General features: G+C 41.5%; 2 protein-coding genes and 1 non-coding gene across 4 annotated transcripts in view; 2 read left to right on the forward strand and 1 right to left on the reverse strand.

The window, feature by feature from the left end:
* LOC106565327 (metabotropic glutamate receptor 2) overlaps positions 1-1,539 on the forward strand; it is a 71,775-nt gene extending 70,236 nt beyond the window's left edge. For both annotated transcript variants that reach the window (XM_045691517.2, XM_014132301.3), the window contains 2 exons: positions 433-622; positions 915-1,539. In XM_045691517.2, coding sequence (XP_045547473.1) covers positions 433-622; positions 915-973 — 249 coding nt within the window. In that variant the 3' untranslated portion in view covers positions 974-1,539. The remainder of the gene's footprint in view (positions 1-432; positions 623-914) is intronic.
* Positions 1,540-7,434: 5,895 nt separating this feature from the next.
* Positions 7,435-16,581, reverse strand: LOC106565481 (U3 small nucleolar RNA-interacting protein 2-like). The gene is given in 16 exon segments (XM_045691518.2): positions 7,435-7,689; positions 8,068-8,141; positions 8,356-8,374; positions 8,376-8,433; positions 10,992-11,137; positions 11,273-11,335; positions 11,492-11,626; positions 11,702-11,802; positions 11,920-12,137; positions 12,302-12,428; positions 12,641-12,682; positions 12,795-12,862; positions 12,995-13,107; positions 13,239-13,324; positions 13,453-13,486; positions 16,466-16,581. Coding segments are annotated over 16 exon segments (1,512 nt in total). The 3' UTR covers positions 7,435-7,577.
* A 2,863-nt stretch (positions 16,582-19,444) lies between these two features.
* trnaa-cgc (transfer RNA alanine (anticodon CGC)) lies at positions 19,445-19,518 on the forward strand. Its single transcript has one exon. It is a non-coding gene; the product is annotated as a tRNA-Ala (tRNA).
* Positions 19,519-19,741: the final 223 nt, after the last annotated feature.

Consider the following 19,741-nt stretch of genomic DNA (forward strand, 5'->3'; position numbering starts at 1 on the left):
TAGGTAGCTAAAACAGTTGCCTAGCAACAAATATCTTAAGATTAAGAAGATTTGTAAGAAGATATTGGAGAAGTTCGTAAGAAATTAATTAAATGAGGAATTTCACTTAAAAACAATCATATGAACTTCTTATTTTTGCGTAAGAAGTGTTTTGTGAATCTGGGCCCAGACTCTGCCAGGACAGCCAGCAGTGCCAGTCATTAGTGGGCACAGTTGAATGAGATTTCCATCAGTTTGGTCCACCAGAGATGCTGAGAACAGCTCAACTGGTTGGCAGAAATGGCAGATAGCAAAAGACCACTACAGTCACTTGCCTTGTAATAGAGCTGAATGTCTGTCAGGAAACATCTAAAAGACCCCAGCCCTATCAGTCTATTCAGTGAATCCTGATGATTCAACCTGTCTCCTCTCCCGGTCTATCTCCCTATACAGGTTCAGACCACCACCATGTGTATCTCTGTCAGTCTGAGTGGCTCTGTGGTACTAGGCTGTCTCTTCGCTCCTAAGGTCCACATCATCCTATTCCAGCCCCAGAAGAATGTGACCAGTTTAAGGGTGCCTGCCAACCGCTTCGGGGCTACGGTCACCTCAACAACATCCTCCATCCCCAGCTCCTTGAAAGGTAGCATCTCTATCACTGGCAAATATGAACATTTCAGTCATTGTTGGTGAACATGACATACATCTCATAACAGAAATGTTGCTGGCCAAAGCACACAAGTTTTGGTTATGGGTTCCAAGAATAGTGAGCCATCAACTGAAACATACATAGGTCTACTGATATTAACTTTAATCAATGTGAAAAACAAGCAAGTTATTTTTATTTGCTTTAAAAAAAAAAAGTATTTTACATTTTTACCTCTATTTTGTATTATTATTGTTGCATCAGCCTCTCTCTGCCTGTGTGCCAACAGCGGTAACAACGGTGTGTAACGGTCGTGAAGTGGTGGACTCCACTACGTCCTCTTTGTGAAGAAGGTCGAGCTGCTTGTATCATTCCTCCGTTCTCCAAACACAAGCTACAGTGCCATCTGAAATCATCCCCTCTCATCCAACAAGGCTGCTGATGACATAACGCTCATGTCATATCTCAAGTCCCATTTACAGTAGAGACAAGTAGAGGCTCTCTCTATTCAGACAGAGGACTGTGAAAGCTAAATTATGTTACTATACATACCAGTATTACGTAATGTATGAGTGTAAATCCTTTTAGTATAGATTTAACAACATTGCATTGATTTTACTTGGTTTCAGGATAGACTTGTCGTTGAATGCACTGCTGTATGAAGGGTTGCAAAGGGAGGGTATATTACTGAAAACTTTCTAAGTTTACCAGTAAACTACCAGAATTCTGGTCATTTTCAGGATTCTTTTGGAATTTTATAAAATGACATCGAGTGACCTTTTTAGTACTTCAGATTATCACAGGTGTCTGTAATTATGAAATAATTCAATAAGTTGATTTTAAAATAAAAAATAAAGACAAAGCAGTAAAACATTATCCTAAATATAAACCAACAACTAAGTGAACACCATTGGTGTTTAATATGATGGTTTCAGCATGAAATATCACTATATATATATATATATATATATATATATTTGTTTTACACACTTATTTTACTATTTCAATGTCTATGTTGTAAATGTTTTGGAATCAAACTGGTGGCAGTTGTGAAATAAGTCAATAGTTTGAAGAACAATTGTTGATTAGATGCTTTTTTCATTAATTAGGCTATATTTTCCTGAACTTTATGGTCTATCTACTAGAAACTCATGGACAATATGCATACAGATATAAAAAATGAATACTATATATGAATATATAATTTAAAAGTTATTCAAGTATAAATTAACAAAGATCAGTTTTCCATCCCAAATTTTTGTGTGTAAAGTACATGTAGGAAAGAAATTGCACTACAGTCCTGATGGAAACGGCTGATTTGTTAACTTTCCAAATGTCAACAAAACTCACTAGACGAGGTGGAATCTTTGTGTGTGTAAAATTTATTATGCGAGGAATTGTAATGGAAACTCCTTTATGCACAAATATTGTAAACTTGGAGTCACGCGATGATATGTTGTTGGTCCTCCCACTACGACTCAGGAAAGCATGCACAAGGTGGTGAAAGTGGACAGTCATGAGCTTGATGCTACTTTCCAATAAATATCGAGGGACTTATTCTGGTGACACGATGATCAATGCTTGGCTGCTGTTTGGCAAATAAAAATAATCTCACTCTTGTACATAATAACCCTCATGTAGGCTATACCTGCATTGTACCTGCCAGCTGTTGGCTAGAGCATGTGCCAAGACCAGAGTGGACACATTCGCTATATAACGCAAAATATATGGTGACAAAAACATCAGAAGAGTTGAAAATAAGATGGAAAACCATTTAACATGGGAATAGAAATTCAACCACAAAAGTAATTATGTGCACTACGTCATCGCGCACATCCATTTTCCCACAAGTCAATTTGATGGAAATATGACCATATTGTATATGCATATTGTTTTTATAGAGATTTTAGAATATTTGCATAAAATTCTGTCGCAATTGGATGGAATCCTAGCTATAGATTGAAATAGATTGTTAGTTACCAAAATTCCAGTAGCTTTGGTAAATTACCGGTAGCTTTGCAACCCTAGCTCTATGCCTTACTGTCAGTACAGAGAATCCGTGTTGTGAATAAGGTGGTTCATGGTGTCACAAATATGTGAATACAATATCCAAACGTTTTACTTCTCTTCAACTACTAGAGTTAGTATTATTAACACAAAACACTTATTGAATTCATTTTCCCCCTGCTTCTTAAACTACACTGAACAAAAAATATAAACGCAACATGTAAAGTGTTGGTCCCATGTTTAATGAGCTGAAATAAAAGATCCCAGAAATTGTCCATAAGCACAAAAAGCTTATTTCATTTAAATTTGGTGCACAAATTTGTTAACGTCCCTGTTGGTGAGCTTTTCTCCTATGCTAAGCTAATCCATCCACCTGACAGGTGTGGCAAATCAAGCTGATTCAACAGCATGATCATTGCACAGGTGCACCTTATGCTGGGACAATAAAAGACCACTAAAATGTGCAGTTTTGTCACACAACACAATGCCACAGATGTTTAAAGTTGAGGGAGCGTGCAACTGGCATAAGACTGCAGGAATGTCCACCATAGCTGTTGCCAGATAATGTAATGTCTCTACCATAAACCACTTACAACATAATTTTAGAGAATTTGGCAGTATGTCCAACCGCAGACCACGTATATGGCTTCGTGTGGATGAGCATAAACTATAACAATGAACACAATTGCATTTTATCGATGGCAATTTGAACAGACAAAAATACAGTGACAAGATCCTGAGGACAATTGCGAGGCCCATATTTTAAGCTATCTGTGATCAACAGATGCAGATCTGTATTCCCAGTCATGTGAAATCCATAGATTAGAACCTAATTTATTTATTTCAATTGACTGATTTCCTCATATGAACTGTAACTCAGTAAAATCTTTGACATTGTGGCATTTATATTTTTGTTCAGTATACCATTTGAATGACATGAGATTAACCATTGTGAAAGTGATGATTAAAAACTAGGTTACTATCAGCATGAAGGACAATGTTTTAACGTAGACTTTGGTGAACCAGTTTGTGCTTTCTTGTAATTTATGTAAATAAAGTGTTATTTTTTATTATTAAAACAAATTGTCAGTGTGTATTTTGTTCACAAAACTCCAGAGACACCAGCAATGAACTGTAAAGAGCCACTACCTCACCTTAATAACCTCAGAAATATAATCTCCTTAAATGTTGCAGGTGTATCAGCATTCTGGATCGACCAACAATACTGAGCAAAACACTGATTATTACCCAGCATAGAGTCTGTATATTCCAATGGCTAAAATATGCACAGAGGTACTCTAACCAGAAACATTAAGTCCCCTATTTAGGGGACTTTGAGCGGTTCTGGACCGGTTCTGACTGACATTGGTGTACAAAGCGCTCCGTGAACATCGCAGTATCCAGTACCTTATAGTGCCAGAAAACACCATCTGTCTGCATTGCACTACCACCGTCAGCAGAGTTGACTTGAAGTGTCAAGTTCCACACCATTCGCGTAGGGAGGTGACGTATCACATTTTACAGCTCATCCTTTTCTGGGCTCCCTCTGAGCAATGGCGCTAGAGCCTGGGAGATATATTAAAAAGGGGACAGTCGAGCAATTTCAGCAATTGTGGTTTCATCTCACTCTGGCATTCTCCGCCGGATTTAGAGCTCTCAACATGAATAAAAATACTAAATCATTTTGTAGAATTGAAACAACCATTTTCTCTTGGTCACAGAGGGAGGAAAACACGTTGTGCGTAAGGCTGAAGTTTTAAATGTCTGCAGACTTGTTACATGTTGTCTCTGCGTCGCTCGGAGGATGCTTGGCAGATAATGCTCGGTCGTCAGCCATATGAAAATGGGGCCAAATTTGGGCTGTCACTAAATATGGTCATATTTATTTTACAGTTAGCTATACAGTGAAATCTTATAGTAAGTCATTTATAAGTTGATTGTTAATATATTTAAAAACATTTCAGGTTATTTCAAGCTCTATTCCCGCACTTTAGAAAATAAAATATATTTTTTCATATTTGTACTGTGTACTAAAGTTTGTGTCCTCAAGTGAGTACACCTCAGCAATTGTTTTACTATTTTCACCAGGTGAGTTGCAGATCTTTCTAGAACTATGCAGCATTACTAGTTATTGTTATCTCGGGTATGTCTATTTAGGTAGAAATCTAAATTTTGCCATAAAGTCCAAAAGGTATTATCCATCTAAACCTCAGTGTGAACACCTATTAGCACCTTCATCACCTAAAAATCTAGCTAAATCTATGCTCACGTCGAGGTAAGCAACACTGAAGCATGCATGAGCGCACCAACTGTTCCGGACAACTGATTGATCACACTCTCCGTAGCTGATTTGAGCAAGAGACCTTTAAAACAGGTCAACATTCACAAGGCCTTGGGTCCAGAGGGATTAGCAGAATGTGTACTCCGAGCATGCGCTGACCACCTGGCAAGTGTCTTCACTGACATTTTTCAACCTCTCCCAGACAGAGTGTAATACCTACATGTTTCAAGCAGACCACCATAGTCCCCTGTGCCCAAGAAAGCGAAGGTAACCTGCCTAAATGACTACCACCCCGTAGCACTCACATCTGTAGCCATGCAGTGCTTGAACGGCTGGACATGGCTCACAACACTGCCATCATCCCAGAAACCCTAGACCCACTCCAATTCGCATACCACCCCCACAGATGATGTGCTCTATTGCATTCCACAATGCCCTTCCCACCTGGACAAAAGGAACACCTATGTGAGAATGCTGTTCATTGACTAAATCTCAGCGTTCTGCACCATAGTGCCCACAAAGACCATCACTAAACTAAGGACCCTGGGATTAAACACCTCCCTCCGCAACTGGATCCTGGACTTCCTGACAGGCCGTCACCAGGTGGTAAGGCTAGGCAACAACACATCTGCCACGCTGATCTTCAACTCTGGGGCCCCTCACGGGTGTTTGCCTAGTCCCCTCCTGTACTCCCTGTTCACCCACGACTCCAACACCATCATTACGTTTGCTGACAACAACAGTTGAAGGCCTGATCACAAACAAATGAGACAGCCTATAGGGATGAGGTCAGATACCTGGCAGTGTGTTGCCAGCACAACAACCTCTCCCTCAACGTGAGCAAGACAAAAGGTGATCATCCTGGACTACAGGAAAAGGAGGACCGAATGCCCCCACCACCACCATTCACGTCGACAGGGCTGTAGTGGAGCAGGTTGAGAGCTTCAAGTTCCTTGGTGTCCACATCACCAACAAACTATCATGGTCCAAACACAAAACAGTAGTGAAGAGGGCACGACAACACCTTTCCCCATCAGGAAACAAAAAGATTGGGTCCCCAAAAAGTCCGACAGCCGCACCATCAAGAACATCCTGACCGGTTGCCTCACCACCTGGTATGGCAACTGCTCGGCATCCGACCATAAGCCGCTAGAGGGTAGTGAGTACGGCCCAGTATATCACTGGGGCCAAGCTTCATGCCATCCAGGACCTATATACTAGGCGGTATCAGAGGAAGGCTCCCCCCAAAAAATTGTCAAGGACACCAGTCACCCAAGTCAGACTTCTCTCTGCTACAGGACAGCAAGCGGTATCGGAGCGCCAAGACATGCCTAGTTAAATAAAACGTAAAACCTTTTTTTTTTTTTTTACACAAATAAAAGTCAGGGTCCAAAAGGCTCCTTAACAGCTTCTACCCCCAACACCGATGAACAATTAATCAAAATGGCCACCCAGACTATTTACATTGACCCCCCCCTTGTGTTTTTACACTGCTGATCTATGCATAGTCACTTTACCCCCCATCTACATGTACAAAATATCTCAACTAACCTTTATCCACGCACATTGACTCGGTACCAGTACCCCCTGTATATAGCCTCTATTTTGTGTTACTTTTATTTTATACTTTTAGTAAATATTTTCTTAAACCATTTCTTGAACTGCATTGTTGGTTAGTAAGCATTTTATGGTAAGGGCTTAAAAAACAAATCATATGGTGGGAGTGGGGACTATCGGCTAGGCCACCAAAGCTATGGTCCGTGCACCACCTATATTCCAGAGTTCAAACTTTTCACTTAAGATTGGAAGAATGCCAAAACATGCATTTTAAACCATTTCATCTGCATTTTATATTTAAAGTAAAGAGTTTGATTAAATAGAGAAGGAGCATGCCACTAGTTTTTCACACAAAATACATTAGTGCAACAGTCGGCAAAAAATAGTTTGTCAGATGACAGAAGTGGAACACTGTTTGGTTAGCAGCCACAAGTAAATTAGCTTACAATGAAAAGGCAAGGTATTTTTTTTCAAAAATCATGAATGGCCATAAATGTCTAATGTTTATGATAGAATGTAGCCAGCTACATTTCTTAATGTTTTGCTTGTGGTTAATCTTGCATTTTAATTTTCTACCTGAGAAAAACTACACCAGAGGAAATTACCCGCTGGTGATCCAATGAGAGCAAATTTCATCCGTGGAGAAATGCAACTGAAGCACAAAACTACTCCTTTTACATTCATGAGTTGGAGCAAACTGACTAAAGTTGAAGCAATTTAGATCTGCAATTACAAAAATGCCGCAAGATGTGTTTTAGCTTATCTTTTTTGCATGAAGAACATAGAATCCTGTATTAACTCAACCTCTGGTGACACAAAAGTTGTTAAATAATTTCGTTTTCAAAAAACCAAATCACAGGGGATTTTTCGATCTACAGTCCACAAGCTGTGTAGCTGAGAGAATACAGGCACCAAACAGCACAGACTGATATTAGATGCAGACAGAGCACAAGACTTCAGTGAGTTTTAAATTAGAATGAGTTGTTTAACAGAAACCATTTACTGTAGTTAACTGATAGGCAGTAATACAAATAGTATTTCTGGAAAGAATTTCATTTACAAAATCAAATGTCATACATATTATATTCTAAGGCATACACAGATCAGCTACTCCCCATTATTTTCTCCATTCACCTCTTCCTGCTCTGGCTGTTGTCGTTTCAGAGGAATAATGTAGAGTCCGTTCTTCGCTTCTTTCAGTCTCCACCATCGACCAAGCCTGAAAACAACAACCGCTTTAACAAAAACAAAGATGGTTGACAACAGAGCTAATGCATGAACAAAGTTGAGGAAAATTATGCGGTATATAAAAAGCCATTTCATCTTGTAATAAGGAAAGTAGGTAATGTCATCACTGCCACTGAAGCAGTCTAAGGATTTGAGCATGAAATAACAGTGCCACCATGTGGACACCTGTCCTCATTGCAACTACTTCCATACAGAATACTGAAAACAGGCTTGTTTAAAGAAAGGGTAGACACTAGAGTATATGATCAATAGAGTGTGGTTTATGATCAATCAACAAGTCAGTCTATAATGCTAGTAAGTTTGCTCTGGTCTACATCTCTGTATGACAGGCAAGTAGGAGGGTACCTACCTGTGCTCCTGTCCTACTCCTGCCACCAGGAACTTCCCAGAACTGGAGAACTTTAGACTGTTGACAAAACCATTCTACAAGACACGAAAATGAATATGCTGTATTGAGAAGACAGATGTTTTAGTGCAGAACACTCTTACTAGGCAATTCCTCATACACATATAGGCGTATATAAATAGGCCCAATGGTTAATGTTTGAATTATAGCCAATGGTGCTACCCACATATTGTTATGCTACACAACGCAAGGTGTATTAGGTATGGAGCAGTGTAGCTGGGACTTGCTTACCACAGGGATGCTGAAGAGGCTCCAGATGACGGAACCCCTGACCGCATTTCCACAGCTGCACCTTAGAGTTGTGGGAACCTGCAGCGTGACGAGACAACCGTTGATCAACTACAGAATCATCAAATTGGACAAGTAAATATTAGCGGTCAACTCCGAATATATGTCCAAGTCTGCTATGAGTGTGTGCACTAATAGAGAGCATGCTGATATTCCTACGCACACTGCGTAGATTTACAGTACGCATTATAGCAAGGAGGTGGAAGTTTCGGGTTGATAAATAACTCACAGGGTGTGTGTATAGATGACAGTGTATAGTAAGGTTGGTGAATAGGACTCTCACAGCCGAGGCAATGTGTCAATAGTTCTGCAGTGCTTGGTGTATACACTGAGTGTAGAAAACATTAAGAACATCGGCTCTTTCCATGACAGACTGACCAGGTGAAAGCTATGATCCCTGACTGAAGTCACTTGTTAAATCCACTTCAAAATCAGTGTAGATGAAGGGGAGGAGACAGGTTAAAGGACTTACAGTTGAAGTCGGAAGTTTACATACACTTAGGTTGGAGTCATTAAAACTTGTTTTTCAACCACTCCACAAATTTCTTGTTAACAAACTATAGTTTTGGCAAGTCGGTTAGGACATCTACTTTGTGCATGACACATTTTTCCAACAATTGTTTACAGACAGATTATTTCACTGTATCACAATTCCAGTGGGTCAGAAGTTTGCAAACACTAAGTTGACTGTGCCTTTAAACAGCTTGGAAAATTCCAGAAAATACTGTCATGGCTTTAGAAGCGTCTGACAGGCTAATTGACATCATTTGAGTAAATTGGAGGTGTACCTGTGGATGCATTTCAAGGCCTACCTTCAAACTCAGGTGTCTCTTTGCTTGACATCATGTGAAAATCAAAAGAAATCAGCCAAGACCTCAAGAAAAAAGAAATTGTACACCTCCACAAGTCTGGTTCATCCTTGGGAGCAATTTCCAAACGCCTGAAGGTACCACGTTCATCTGTACAAAAAATAGTACGCAAGGATAAACACCATGGGATCACACAGCCGTCATACCGCTCAGAAAGGAGACGCGTTCTGTCTCCTAGAGATGAATGTACTTTGGTGCAAAAGGTGCAAATCAATCCCAGAACAACAGCAAAGGACCTTGAAGAGGCTGGAGGAAAAAAGTATCTTTATCCACAGTAAAACGAGTCCTATATCAACATACCCGAAAGGCAGCTCAGCAAGGAAGAAACCACTGCTCCAAAACCGCCATAAAAAAGCCAGACTACGGTTTGCAACTGCACATGGGGACAAAGATTGGTCTGATGAAACAAAAATAGAACTGTTTGCCCATAATGACCATTGTTATGTTTGGAGGAAAAAGGGGGATGCTTGCAAGCCGAAGAACACCATCCCAACCGTGAAGCAGAGGGGTGGCAGCATCATGTTGTGGGGGTGCTTTGCTGCAGGAGGGACTTGTGCACGTCACAAAATAGATAACATCATGAGGCAGGAAAATGATGTGGATATATTGAAGCAACATCTCAAGACATCAGTCAGGAAGTTAAAGCTTGGTCGCAAATGGGTCTTCCAAATGGACAATGACCCCAAGAATACTTCCAAAGTTGTGGCAAAATGGCTCAAGAACAAAGTGAAGGTATTGGAGTGGCCATCACAAAGCCCTACCCTCAATCCTATAGAAAATTTGTGGGCAGAACAGAAAAAGCATGTGCGAGCAAAGAGGCCTACAAACCTGACTCAGTTACACCAGCTCTGTCAGGAGGAATGGGCCAAAATTCACCAAACGTATTGTGGGAAGCTTGTGGAAGGCTACCCAAAACATTTGACCCAAGTTAAACAATTTAAAGGCAATGCTACCAAGTACTAATTGAGTGTATGTAAACTTCTGACCCACTGGGAATGTGATGAAATAAATAAAGCTGAAATAAATCATTCGCTACTATTATTCTGACATTTCACATTCTTAAAATAAAAGTGGTGCTCCTAACTGACCTAAGACAGGGAATTTTTACTATGATTTAATGTCAGGAATTGTGAAGAACTGAGTTTAAATGCATTTGGCTAAGGTGTATGTAAACTTCCGACTTCAACTGTATAAGCCTTGAGACATGGATGGTATGGTGTATGTGTGCCATTCAGAGAGTGAATGGGCTAGACAAATGGAAGTTGGTGCCAGGTGCACCAGTTTGTGTCAAGAACTGCAACGCTGTTTATTTTTTTACACTCAACAGTTTCCTGTGTGTATCAACTATGGTTCACCACCCAAAGGACATGCAGCCAACTTGGAACAACTGTGGGAAGTATTGGAGTCAACATGGGTCAGCATCCCTGTGGAACGCTTGACACCTTGTAGAGTCCATGCCCCGACAAATTGAGCTTGTTCTGAGGGCAAAGGGGTAACACCTATTAGGAAGGTGTTCCTAATGTTTGGTATACTCAGTGTATATTGACTGTTGAATATAAGTTATATCTATATCTGTCAGAACGATAAAAAACGGCCTTATTTAATTCTAACAGTTTTAACTGACAACTCAATATTAGGAAAGAGTTAATGTTTTGTAAACTCAGTGTAGAGCCGTGTTATAAAGCTGGTGACTCTCACAGCCGTTGGTACCTGAGGCTACAGTGTCAGAGTTCTGCAGAGCTGCCACGGCCGCTACCCAGTAGGGCTGCTCCAGTCCCGAGTCGCCATGCCGACCGTGGGCTGCCTTCACCGTGCTAAGGGGCTTCTTCTTGTTCACACTCCACAGGGAGACAGAGCTGGAGGGAGGGCGAGAGAAAGCTTTTTAGACTAATGAAAACATTTGTAAGGAACCATTCCCTCACAAAGCGGTTGCAGAACTGCTACAGAGGTGGAGTACGACGACACCTAGTGGAGTATAAATCCACATTTACCCATCATCAGCGCCTGTTATCATGTGTTCCTCGTTAATGTGCTGGATACAGTCGATGGAGCACCTGAGAGAGAAAAGAGCGAAAATGAGTGGGAGGAGCATTACCAGTATGTTAACACACAAGGATAATAGGCACTCTCAGAGACCAACAAAGACTAGGCCTACAAAGACTAGTCTTGTGAGACTGACTAACACAGAGAAGGAGACCAGGGGGACTCACTCATGGCCATGGAACACTAGCTGGGACTCCTCAGCGATCTTCCACACCCTCACAGTGCGGTCCCTCCCCCCTGCAGTCACACAGCGCTCCCTACTCCCACTGTCCAGCCCTGTGATCACATCCTGGTGACCAAACCTAGGGAGACACATGGTCAATAAAACAAACACAAATCACATGCCAAAACATAGACATTACTATTCAGCTACTTACAGTGTTTCCACATAGGCGTTTTCGTCCACGTTCCACACCTTGATGGAGCGGTCATGAGAGGCACTGTACAAGTCATGGGTGCCCCTCCTGAAGGATAGGCCCTGTGGAGGAGAGATGGCACCGTTTGTGAAGGTAAATATGAAAGGATGAGAAAGCAAGAATAAAAGCAGATGGAAAAAATGAATATATGGGAAGGTGTGAAAGGGAGTATATTTTACCGATACTGGGCCTCTATGTCCTGTGAACTTGTACAGGTGTTTACATGTTGCTGCCTCCCAGATCATGATCAACTTATTCATGTCTCCAGTAGCCAGGTATATGCCGTCCGATGATATAGACATACATATGACATGGGCCGTATGTCCCACATGGCGATCCTCTGTTCCTTTCCTGCCACCAGCTATTGTATGAAGTCTCTCACCACTCACAACATCCCCTGCAGTTAGAGAAGACAATGGGAGAATGCATGAGTAAGTTCACTTTGACTGTGTTGCATTCTAGGTCACATGCAACTGATTTTGAACATTCTATTTCAGTACAACAAACATATTTTTGATTATTTTGGCTTAGAGAGTAAACAAATATATTCTCCAGACTCACATTTGATGATGGAGCAGTCTTTGGAAGCGGAAAATACATGTTGGTCATCAGGAGAGATGACCAGACAGGTGACTGGCAGCTTGTGGCCCCTCAACAGACGAATCTCTGACACATCTGGTGGCAGGAGCTGGAGAACATGACAACATAGGGACACATGAAGAGGACTGACAACTTACGCTACGGGCCATAGAAAACACATAGCTCACCATGTTCCAATATCCATAATAATATACCACTTAGAATGCAATATATACATAGTTTCATTAGAAGTAGTAAAAGAGTGAATGATGGGCATGCACAGGGTGCTTTTATGGGAGACACCAAAACAAAGATGCTCACATCTTTCGCAACCATCCGTTGGAGCTGTCCTTTCTGCTCAAGCTGAGGGGGAAAAAATGAAATGTTAACTATGGTTGCTGCTATTTATCTCAAACTCATGTGACATTTACTAGGGCTATACAAGCAACACAATGATGTAGCTAGTTACACTTACCACTTCTTCTTGAAGTCTTCCAGCAATCAGGTCCATCTCAAAGGACTCCTCCTCTGCCTTCTTTTCTTCTGTTGATAAGACATGACGAAGACAAACCAGTCAAGCATCAGATTCATGAAATGTCATTAAATGTTAACGTTACCCATTTTAGGAGAGCTTTGTTGAAATTGATAATAGGTTTTCAGTAGCTCTTCCCTTACCCTCATCCCTCAATTGGTCGAGGTAAAGTTTAGCTAATCGTAGTTTTTTCTCCTGTGGGGTCTCATCAAACTCTTCTTCGACATTGGCCCTCCTTTTTCTGTGCAGTGAAGGGCTACATAAAGAGATTGATTCAACTCATGGTTTGTCCACGCATACGCCTAAAAGGAAATCAGTTTGTTAGCCAACTTAGCTAGTTAGTTAGCTAGCCAGCCAGCCAACTACACTACGAGTAAGTGAGCATACCCTTCTGTTTCAGAGTCGCTGGAGATTTCTTCATTGTGCTTTGAATTTAGTTTTTTCTTGATTTTGTTTCCTGTGTCTGTATCATTCTAATGCACCAACACAAACAAACAAACATCAACGATTAAAAGAAAGCTACGTGTTAGATAGCATTGTAATATATAGATCGCAAACTAAGTGCTAGGGTAAGTGTAGCTAGTCAACGTCATCTCCGTACCTTTCGTTTTGAACACCTTTGTCGGTCCTTTTTTCTTTATAAAGAAAGACGACATGATAAGATTATATAGGTTGACTAACTATGAGGCACTGTTACAATCTTTACACTAGTTGGCACACATTTCGTCCACGGTAATCAACATTGAACCCACATGTGCTCTTCTAATTCAACCGAACTATGGATACCACAAACCCACGTTTTAAAATAGAGGTATTAATTGGATAATATTGAGGCATCGGTTTGTCCCGCCCACAAGTACAGAGCTCTCATTGGACTATCGAGCAAGTAGGAACTAAAATCCAGATTTCATTGGCTGAGAATGCAGGGCTGGGCACACACTTTTCAGTGAGCCGGCTCGTTCGGCTCAGCTCATAAAAAAAGAGCCGGCTCTTTTGGCTCCCAAACGGCTCTTTAAAAAAATATGTTTTGTATTTTTTCTAGTCAAAAAGTTTGCGATAGTTTGACTGTGATTGGTGTTAAAACAATTCTAATTAAATTATTAAATTAAATCATACTCTACCTTAACCACAATGTATTTAAAAATGCATTGGTTTGTTATGAAAAAGAATGCTATTAAACATTTGCATTACAAGTATAACTTTTTAATGTATATAAACAAAATGCACATACATCTAACCATTCAAAACGAATACAATCTGAACAGCATAATAGAATATTGCACCATATCAAAGAAAAATAAATAACAATTTGCAAAACTGCAGCATCCCACAAATTGAAATAATTGTAAAAAAGAAGGACGCTATTACACATGTGCATTTAAAGTATAACTTTGTTAATGTATATAAACAAAGTGCATATAAATGTAACCATTCAAAAAGAATACAATCTGAACAACATAATAATAGAATATTGCACCATATCAAAGAAAAATAAATAACAATGTGCAAAACTGCAGCATCCCACTTAAAACATTAAACTGGTCCCTCTTTTCTCTCTCTTCTTTATTGCCATGTTATAACCAGCAGCACACAGCAATGCTGACCATATTTTCCTTTTATGAGAGATTTGCATTCAGAAATGCAAGCTGCCTCACTTTCAAGGGACTGATGCCGTTTCTTCTCTCAGTAATTATTTTTGTCCCGTTTTCGAGAAGACCCTCTCAGAGGGAACGGATGTGGCCACTATGCAGAGTCTCCCTGTCATGACTTTAGTAAGCTGTGGGTATCTTCAAATCTTCAATGAAGTGACATGTAACCAACATGTAAGAAGTGGTTACCCTAGATGTCTAGCAGTCAGTGGTAAGGCAAACTGCAGTAGCTTTTTGGACTCTTTCCCGCACTGAAGCCTGTGTGCTCTCGTACAGTTGTGGAATAAGTGATTTGAAAGGGTTTTCCTCCTTGCAATTGTGTACATTGGATTTAGACTATTGCAATAATTTATAAAACCTCTGTCCTCCACGATCGAAAATGGCAGGAAATCGGTTGCAATCATTTTAGCCAATGCAATATCAATTTGGCCTTGTTTTGCTACAGACATAGACTTTGGCATAAACTGGTCCATAGAAGACTGCGTTGCAGTGGGTCGCGGAGTTGGCCTACTTGACGGAGTGGATAAGTCTCCACGTGTGGAGGTGCTGGCTCCACCACTATCACTAGCAGGCCCGCTAGTTTCTCGAAGCTCCGCTACAGCTAGCTTCACAGTTGGGTGCACAGTTCACATATGCCGGTGTAGGTTGTGAGTGGAACCGGCTTTATATGAGATTTTGTTTGTCAAATTCTACACTGTGCTCTAACATGGTCTGCATTATTAAAATGCATCCAAATTCATTTTCCAGCTGTTGTTTTCACAGCTGTCCTTCCTCTCTCTTTGGCTGCTGAGAGTGTGACTCTGATTGAGTTGGCTCGGGCCCTCCGTCACGCATCTTTGGTTCATTGGTTGACACCGCGTGTCTGATTGACAGGAACAACAGGTGAGGCTGTTAGTCTGAGTAGACAGTCAGAACGAATGTGTGCGCTTGAGCATTTAGGCCTATATTATTTTATTTCTTTTTTCGTTCTTTGAATTAGTTAATTCTATTCATTAAAATCTTTTAATTATTAATATATTTTTTACATTTATTTTTTTATAAATAGATTCATCTCTTCTGATATGCGAGCCGGCTCCCAACGTTCACCTACAAGAGCCGGCTCTGACTCGTTCACGAACGACCCATCACCAGTGCAGGGGCAAAATCCCCCTTCCTCAAAAAGTTGTGATCCTGACACATTTTTCTTGCAGAACGCAGTTAAACCAAGTAAATAATTATGTTTTTAAAGGAAGGTTACATGTTAAGCACAAACCTAGAATAATTGGAATTCTCGTTTTATTTTAAGAAGCCCATTTTCTCACTGCCATCAAACACACACTGAAATACTTACTGCGACCAAATACACACTTCCTCTAGCTACTAGCTAGTACCAGCTAGTACTTTTCTATGTACTTACAAATGTTTGTATCGATTCTCACTGTCTTAACATTTTATATACGGGTGGGTGGGTAACTTTAGCAGCAATCTGGTGTGTTAAAATCTTTAATGTGTTGCTTGAGGTAGGCACATTTGTCCAATTATTAGGAAATACCAAAAACCGCGAACGCAGAGTTCACATGATTACGACCCACGATATGGAGTCCACAAAGATTATTCATTATGGCTACTGAGAAGGCAGTATCATCAATGTAGTAATAACCAATTTTAATTTAATCCCAATGTAAAACTAATGGATTTAAAAGGTGATGGAAGAAAGTAATGTACAGCTTCAATATTTATTTACTCCGAATGCCAAAACCTGAAACAAACCAAAAAACAGGGAGGGTTAGGGTGGGTGTCTAATGTCGGTGGCGGCTCTGGTGCAGGACGAAGAACCTTCACATCCCGCGGATCCTCCTGCATCGGAGGCGGTTCTGGTGCGGGACGAAGAACCCTCTCATCCTGCTTATCCGCCAGCATAGGAGGCCGCTCCGGTTCGGGGCGTAGCCCCCCCTCCGCCAGCTGATCCCTCCGCTTTTGTGTCACCGGACTGCGGACCACTGCCGGTGGCTCCGGACTGCAGACCGCCGCCGGAGGCTCCGGACCGCCACTGGGGGCTCCGGACTGCCGGCCGCTGCCGGAGGCTCCGTGCCATGGATCATCACTGCAGGCTCCGCGCCATGGATCATCCCTACAGGCTCCGGGCCATGGATTATCACTGGAGGCTCCGGGCCATGGATTATCACTGGAGGCTCCGGGCCATGGATCATCACTGGAGGCTCCGTGCCATGGATCATCACTACAGGCTTCGGAACAATGGATCATCACTGGAGGCTCCGGGCCATGGATTATCACTGGAGGCTCCGGGCCATGGATCATCACTGGAGGCTCCGTGCCATGGATCATCACTACAGGCTTCGGAACAATGGATCATCACTGGAGGCTTCGGAACCATGGATCATCACTGGAGGCTTCGGAACCATGGATCATCACTGGAGGCTTCGGAACCATGGATCATCACTGGAGGCTTCGGAACCATGGATCATCACTGGAGGCTTCGGACCATAGATCATCACTGGAGGCTTCGGACCATGGATCATCACTGGAGGCTTCGGACCATGGATCATCACTGGAGGCTTCTTACATGGAGCCAGAACAGGTCTCACTGGACTGGGGAGACGCACTGGAGGCCGGGTGCGCAGAGCAGGCACAGGATATACTGGGCCATGGAGGTGCACTGGAGGTCTGGAGCGTAAGGCTAGCACAACCCGTCCTGGCTGGATGTTCAGTTTAGCCCGGCAAGTGCGGGGCGCTGGCACAAGATGAACTGGGCTGTGAAGGCGTACTGGCGACACATTGCGTAGAGCTGGCGCAGGATATCCTGGACCAAGGAGGCGCACTGGAGACCAGGAGCGCTGAGCCGGCACTATCCACTATTACCTCCTCCCAGGTCCAGGACGTCCTCCACTCTCTTCTCCCGGGCCCAGGATCCCTGCTTCTCCTGGGCACGCTGCTTGGTCTTTTTGTGGTGGGAGATTCTGTCACTGCTGTCTGATGATGAAGACCAAGGCGCAGTGTGGGTATCGTTCCACATTTTATTTAAACTGTGAAACTATGCAAGACATACAAATAAACTACTAAACAAAATAACAAACCGTGACGAAGAGGTGAAACATATACTACCTCAAAATAATCTCCCACAAAACCTAGTGGGAAAAACAACAACTTAAATATGATCCCCAATTAGAGACAACGATGACCAGCTACCTCTAATTGGTGATCATCCCCCCCAAAAAAACATAGAAATACAGAAACTAGAACCCCACATAGAAATACATAAACTAAACAAAAACCTCAACATAGAAAAAATTAACTAGAACCAACATAGACATAAATAAACTAGACAAAACCCCCTCTCACACCCTGACCTACTCTATCATAGAAAATAAAAGCTTTCTATTGTCAGGACGTGACAGAAAGGTTATCTTATTGATGATCAATTACAAACAGTTACTGCAGATGACCACCCTGTTACAATCTAGGCTAGTCATGTCATGTCATTTAATTTGCTTCACGGAATCCCTAACCCCTTTTTCACCCTGCAGTATCAGTAAGGATTATTGCCCATGTGCAATACCTTTTATGGCTGATGTACTTTAATTGTGTCTGTACTGTACTAGTTCAACTGTACTGTATTTTACACCATGGTGTTGTACTTTGTTTCTCTCTCAGGGTGAACCAATCACCTTCTGGGAAGAAGATGATCAAAGTCCTGGAATGAGAACCGACACCACAACTCTCCTGATGAAAATTGATCATCTCCAAGCAGAACTGAAATATGAGTGCAGATGCAGACAGCTGGCAGAGAGGGAACTGAAACAGATGAAAGGTACATTTAAAACTACACTCATTCTAATTGAAGTACTGAATCCTATTCAATAAGGTATTCAAAGTTGCCCAAAATATACACTTTTTGGGGGGTTTACTAGATATATTCAACTTTATACTTTTTTAGTGTTAAACTTTAAAAAAAAAAAAATACTTCTCATCATGCCAGATACTGAAAATATTTGAAACACCATGGTCATTGTACTCAGTTATCTTGCAAAGATGCACTAAAAAAGATGAATCAATTAGGGGGATTGCTGATGAGCTATTTCCTATCTTTATAACATGGCTTGACTAAATACTCAATTCTGATTGGTCAAATGGGTGTTGTTGATTATTATCTGATACTTTGTCGTTACCCTTGGTCTAACAAGTGGAGTGTGCCAATATTGCATAATGCTTCCTTGACTAGGCTACTGATGTTACACAAAAATTCAAAAGGCAACTTGAAAACTTGATTGCTGACTAGCAAAACATGTTGGGTCTATGTCAGCAATGGACTAATCAAACAAATACCAAAATATAGTTTTTGGGTGGAATTTTCCTTTAAGGATGCTTTCGTGAAAAAGTGTTTGATCACATCCAACTACGTTGATAATTTTAATTGGCTGATTTGGAATTTGTTACCGGATATAATCAAGGTGCTCAGCTGGTCGTACTTAGCATAGGGTCTATTTATGTCAGGTTTGCCTATGCGAAAAGCTAGCCATTTTAGACTAAAGGTCTGAACCTCGGGTCTAAGCAAAAGTTCACGAGTATTACTCTCTTCTCTAATACTTTGACAGAGATTAACTACTTGATGACCCAAATGAGAAAAACAGCCCATGATCTGAGGACTGTTCTGACCACTCCCGGGGGCAGCCGGGGAACAATGTGAACAAAGTTGTCATCCCACAGAGCTGTGAGGGACAGAGCATCTCTTATGCCAACTTGCCAGTTCATGTGTCACAGATGGTGTCACAGGAGGTAGAGGTGAGGTCACAACATCAGGCCATTCCACATTGTAGTTGCTGCTACATGCACACTAAACGTATCCTCCCAAGCAATGTATGTATATAGTTTGCCTGGGTTCTGACAGACAACCTGAAATTTGGGCTACTTAAGGGTTACTTTAGCCTGGTTAAACCAAACCAAATGGTCCCTTGTGGCTCAGTTGGTAGAGCATGGTGTTCGCAACACCAGGGTTGTGGGTTCAATTCCCACAGGGGACCAGTACGGGAAGAAAAAAAAAATGTATGAAATGTATGCCTTCACTACTGTAAGAGTGTCTGCTAAATGACTAAAATGTAAAATGAATGCTGCACCCACAGCTAAAACAATGGCAAGCACAGTCTGGTATAACCAGGATAGTGGTACTTATGATGAAAGGAGATACACAATATCCAATTGTTGCTGGTCATAAAATACAGCAATGCAAATAAAGTCTCTCTAAAA

The sequence above is a fragment of the Salmo salar genome, chromosome 12, assembly GCF_965601325.2.
Source record: "Salmo salar chromosome 12, fSalSal1, whole genome shotgun sequence".
Taxonomy (NCBI): Eukaryota; Metazoa; Chordata; class Actinopteri; order Salmoniformes; family Salmonidae; genus Salmo; species Salmo salar.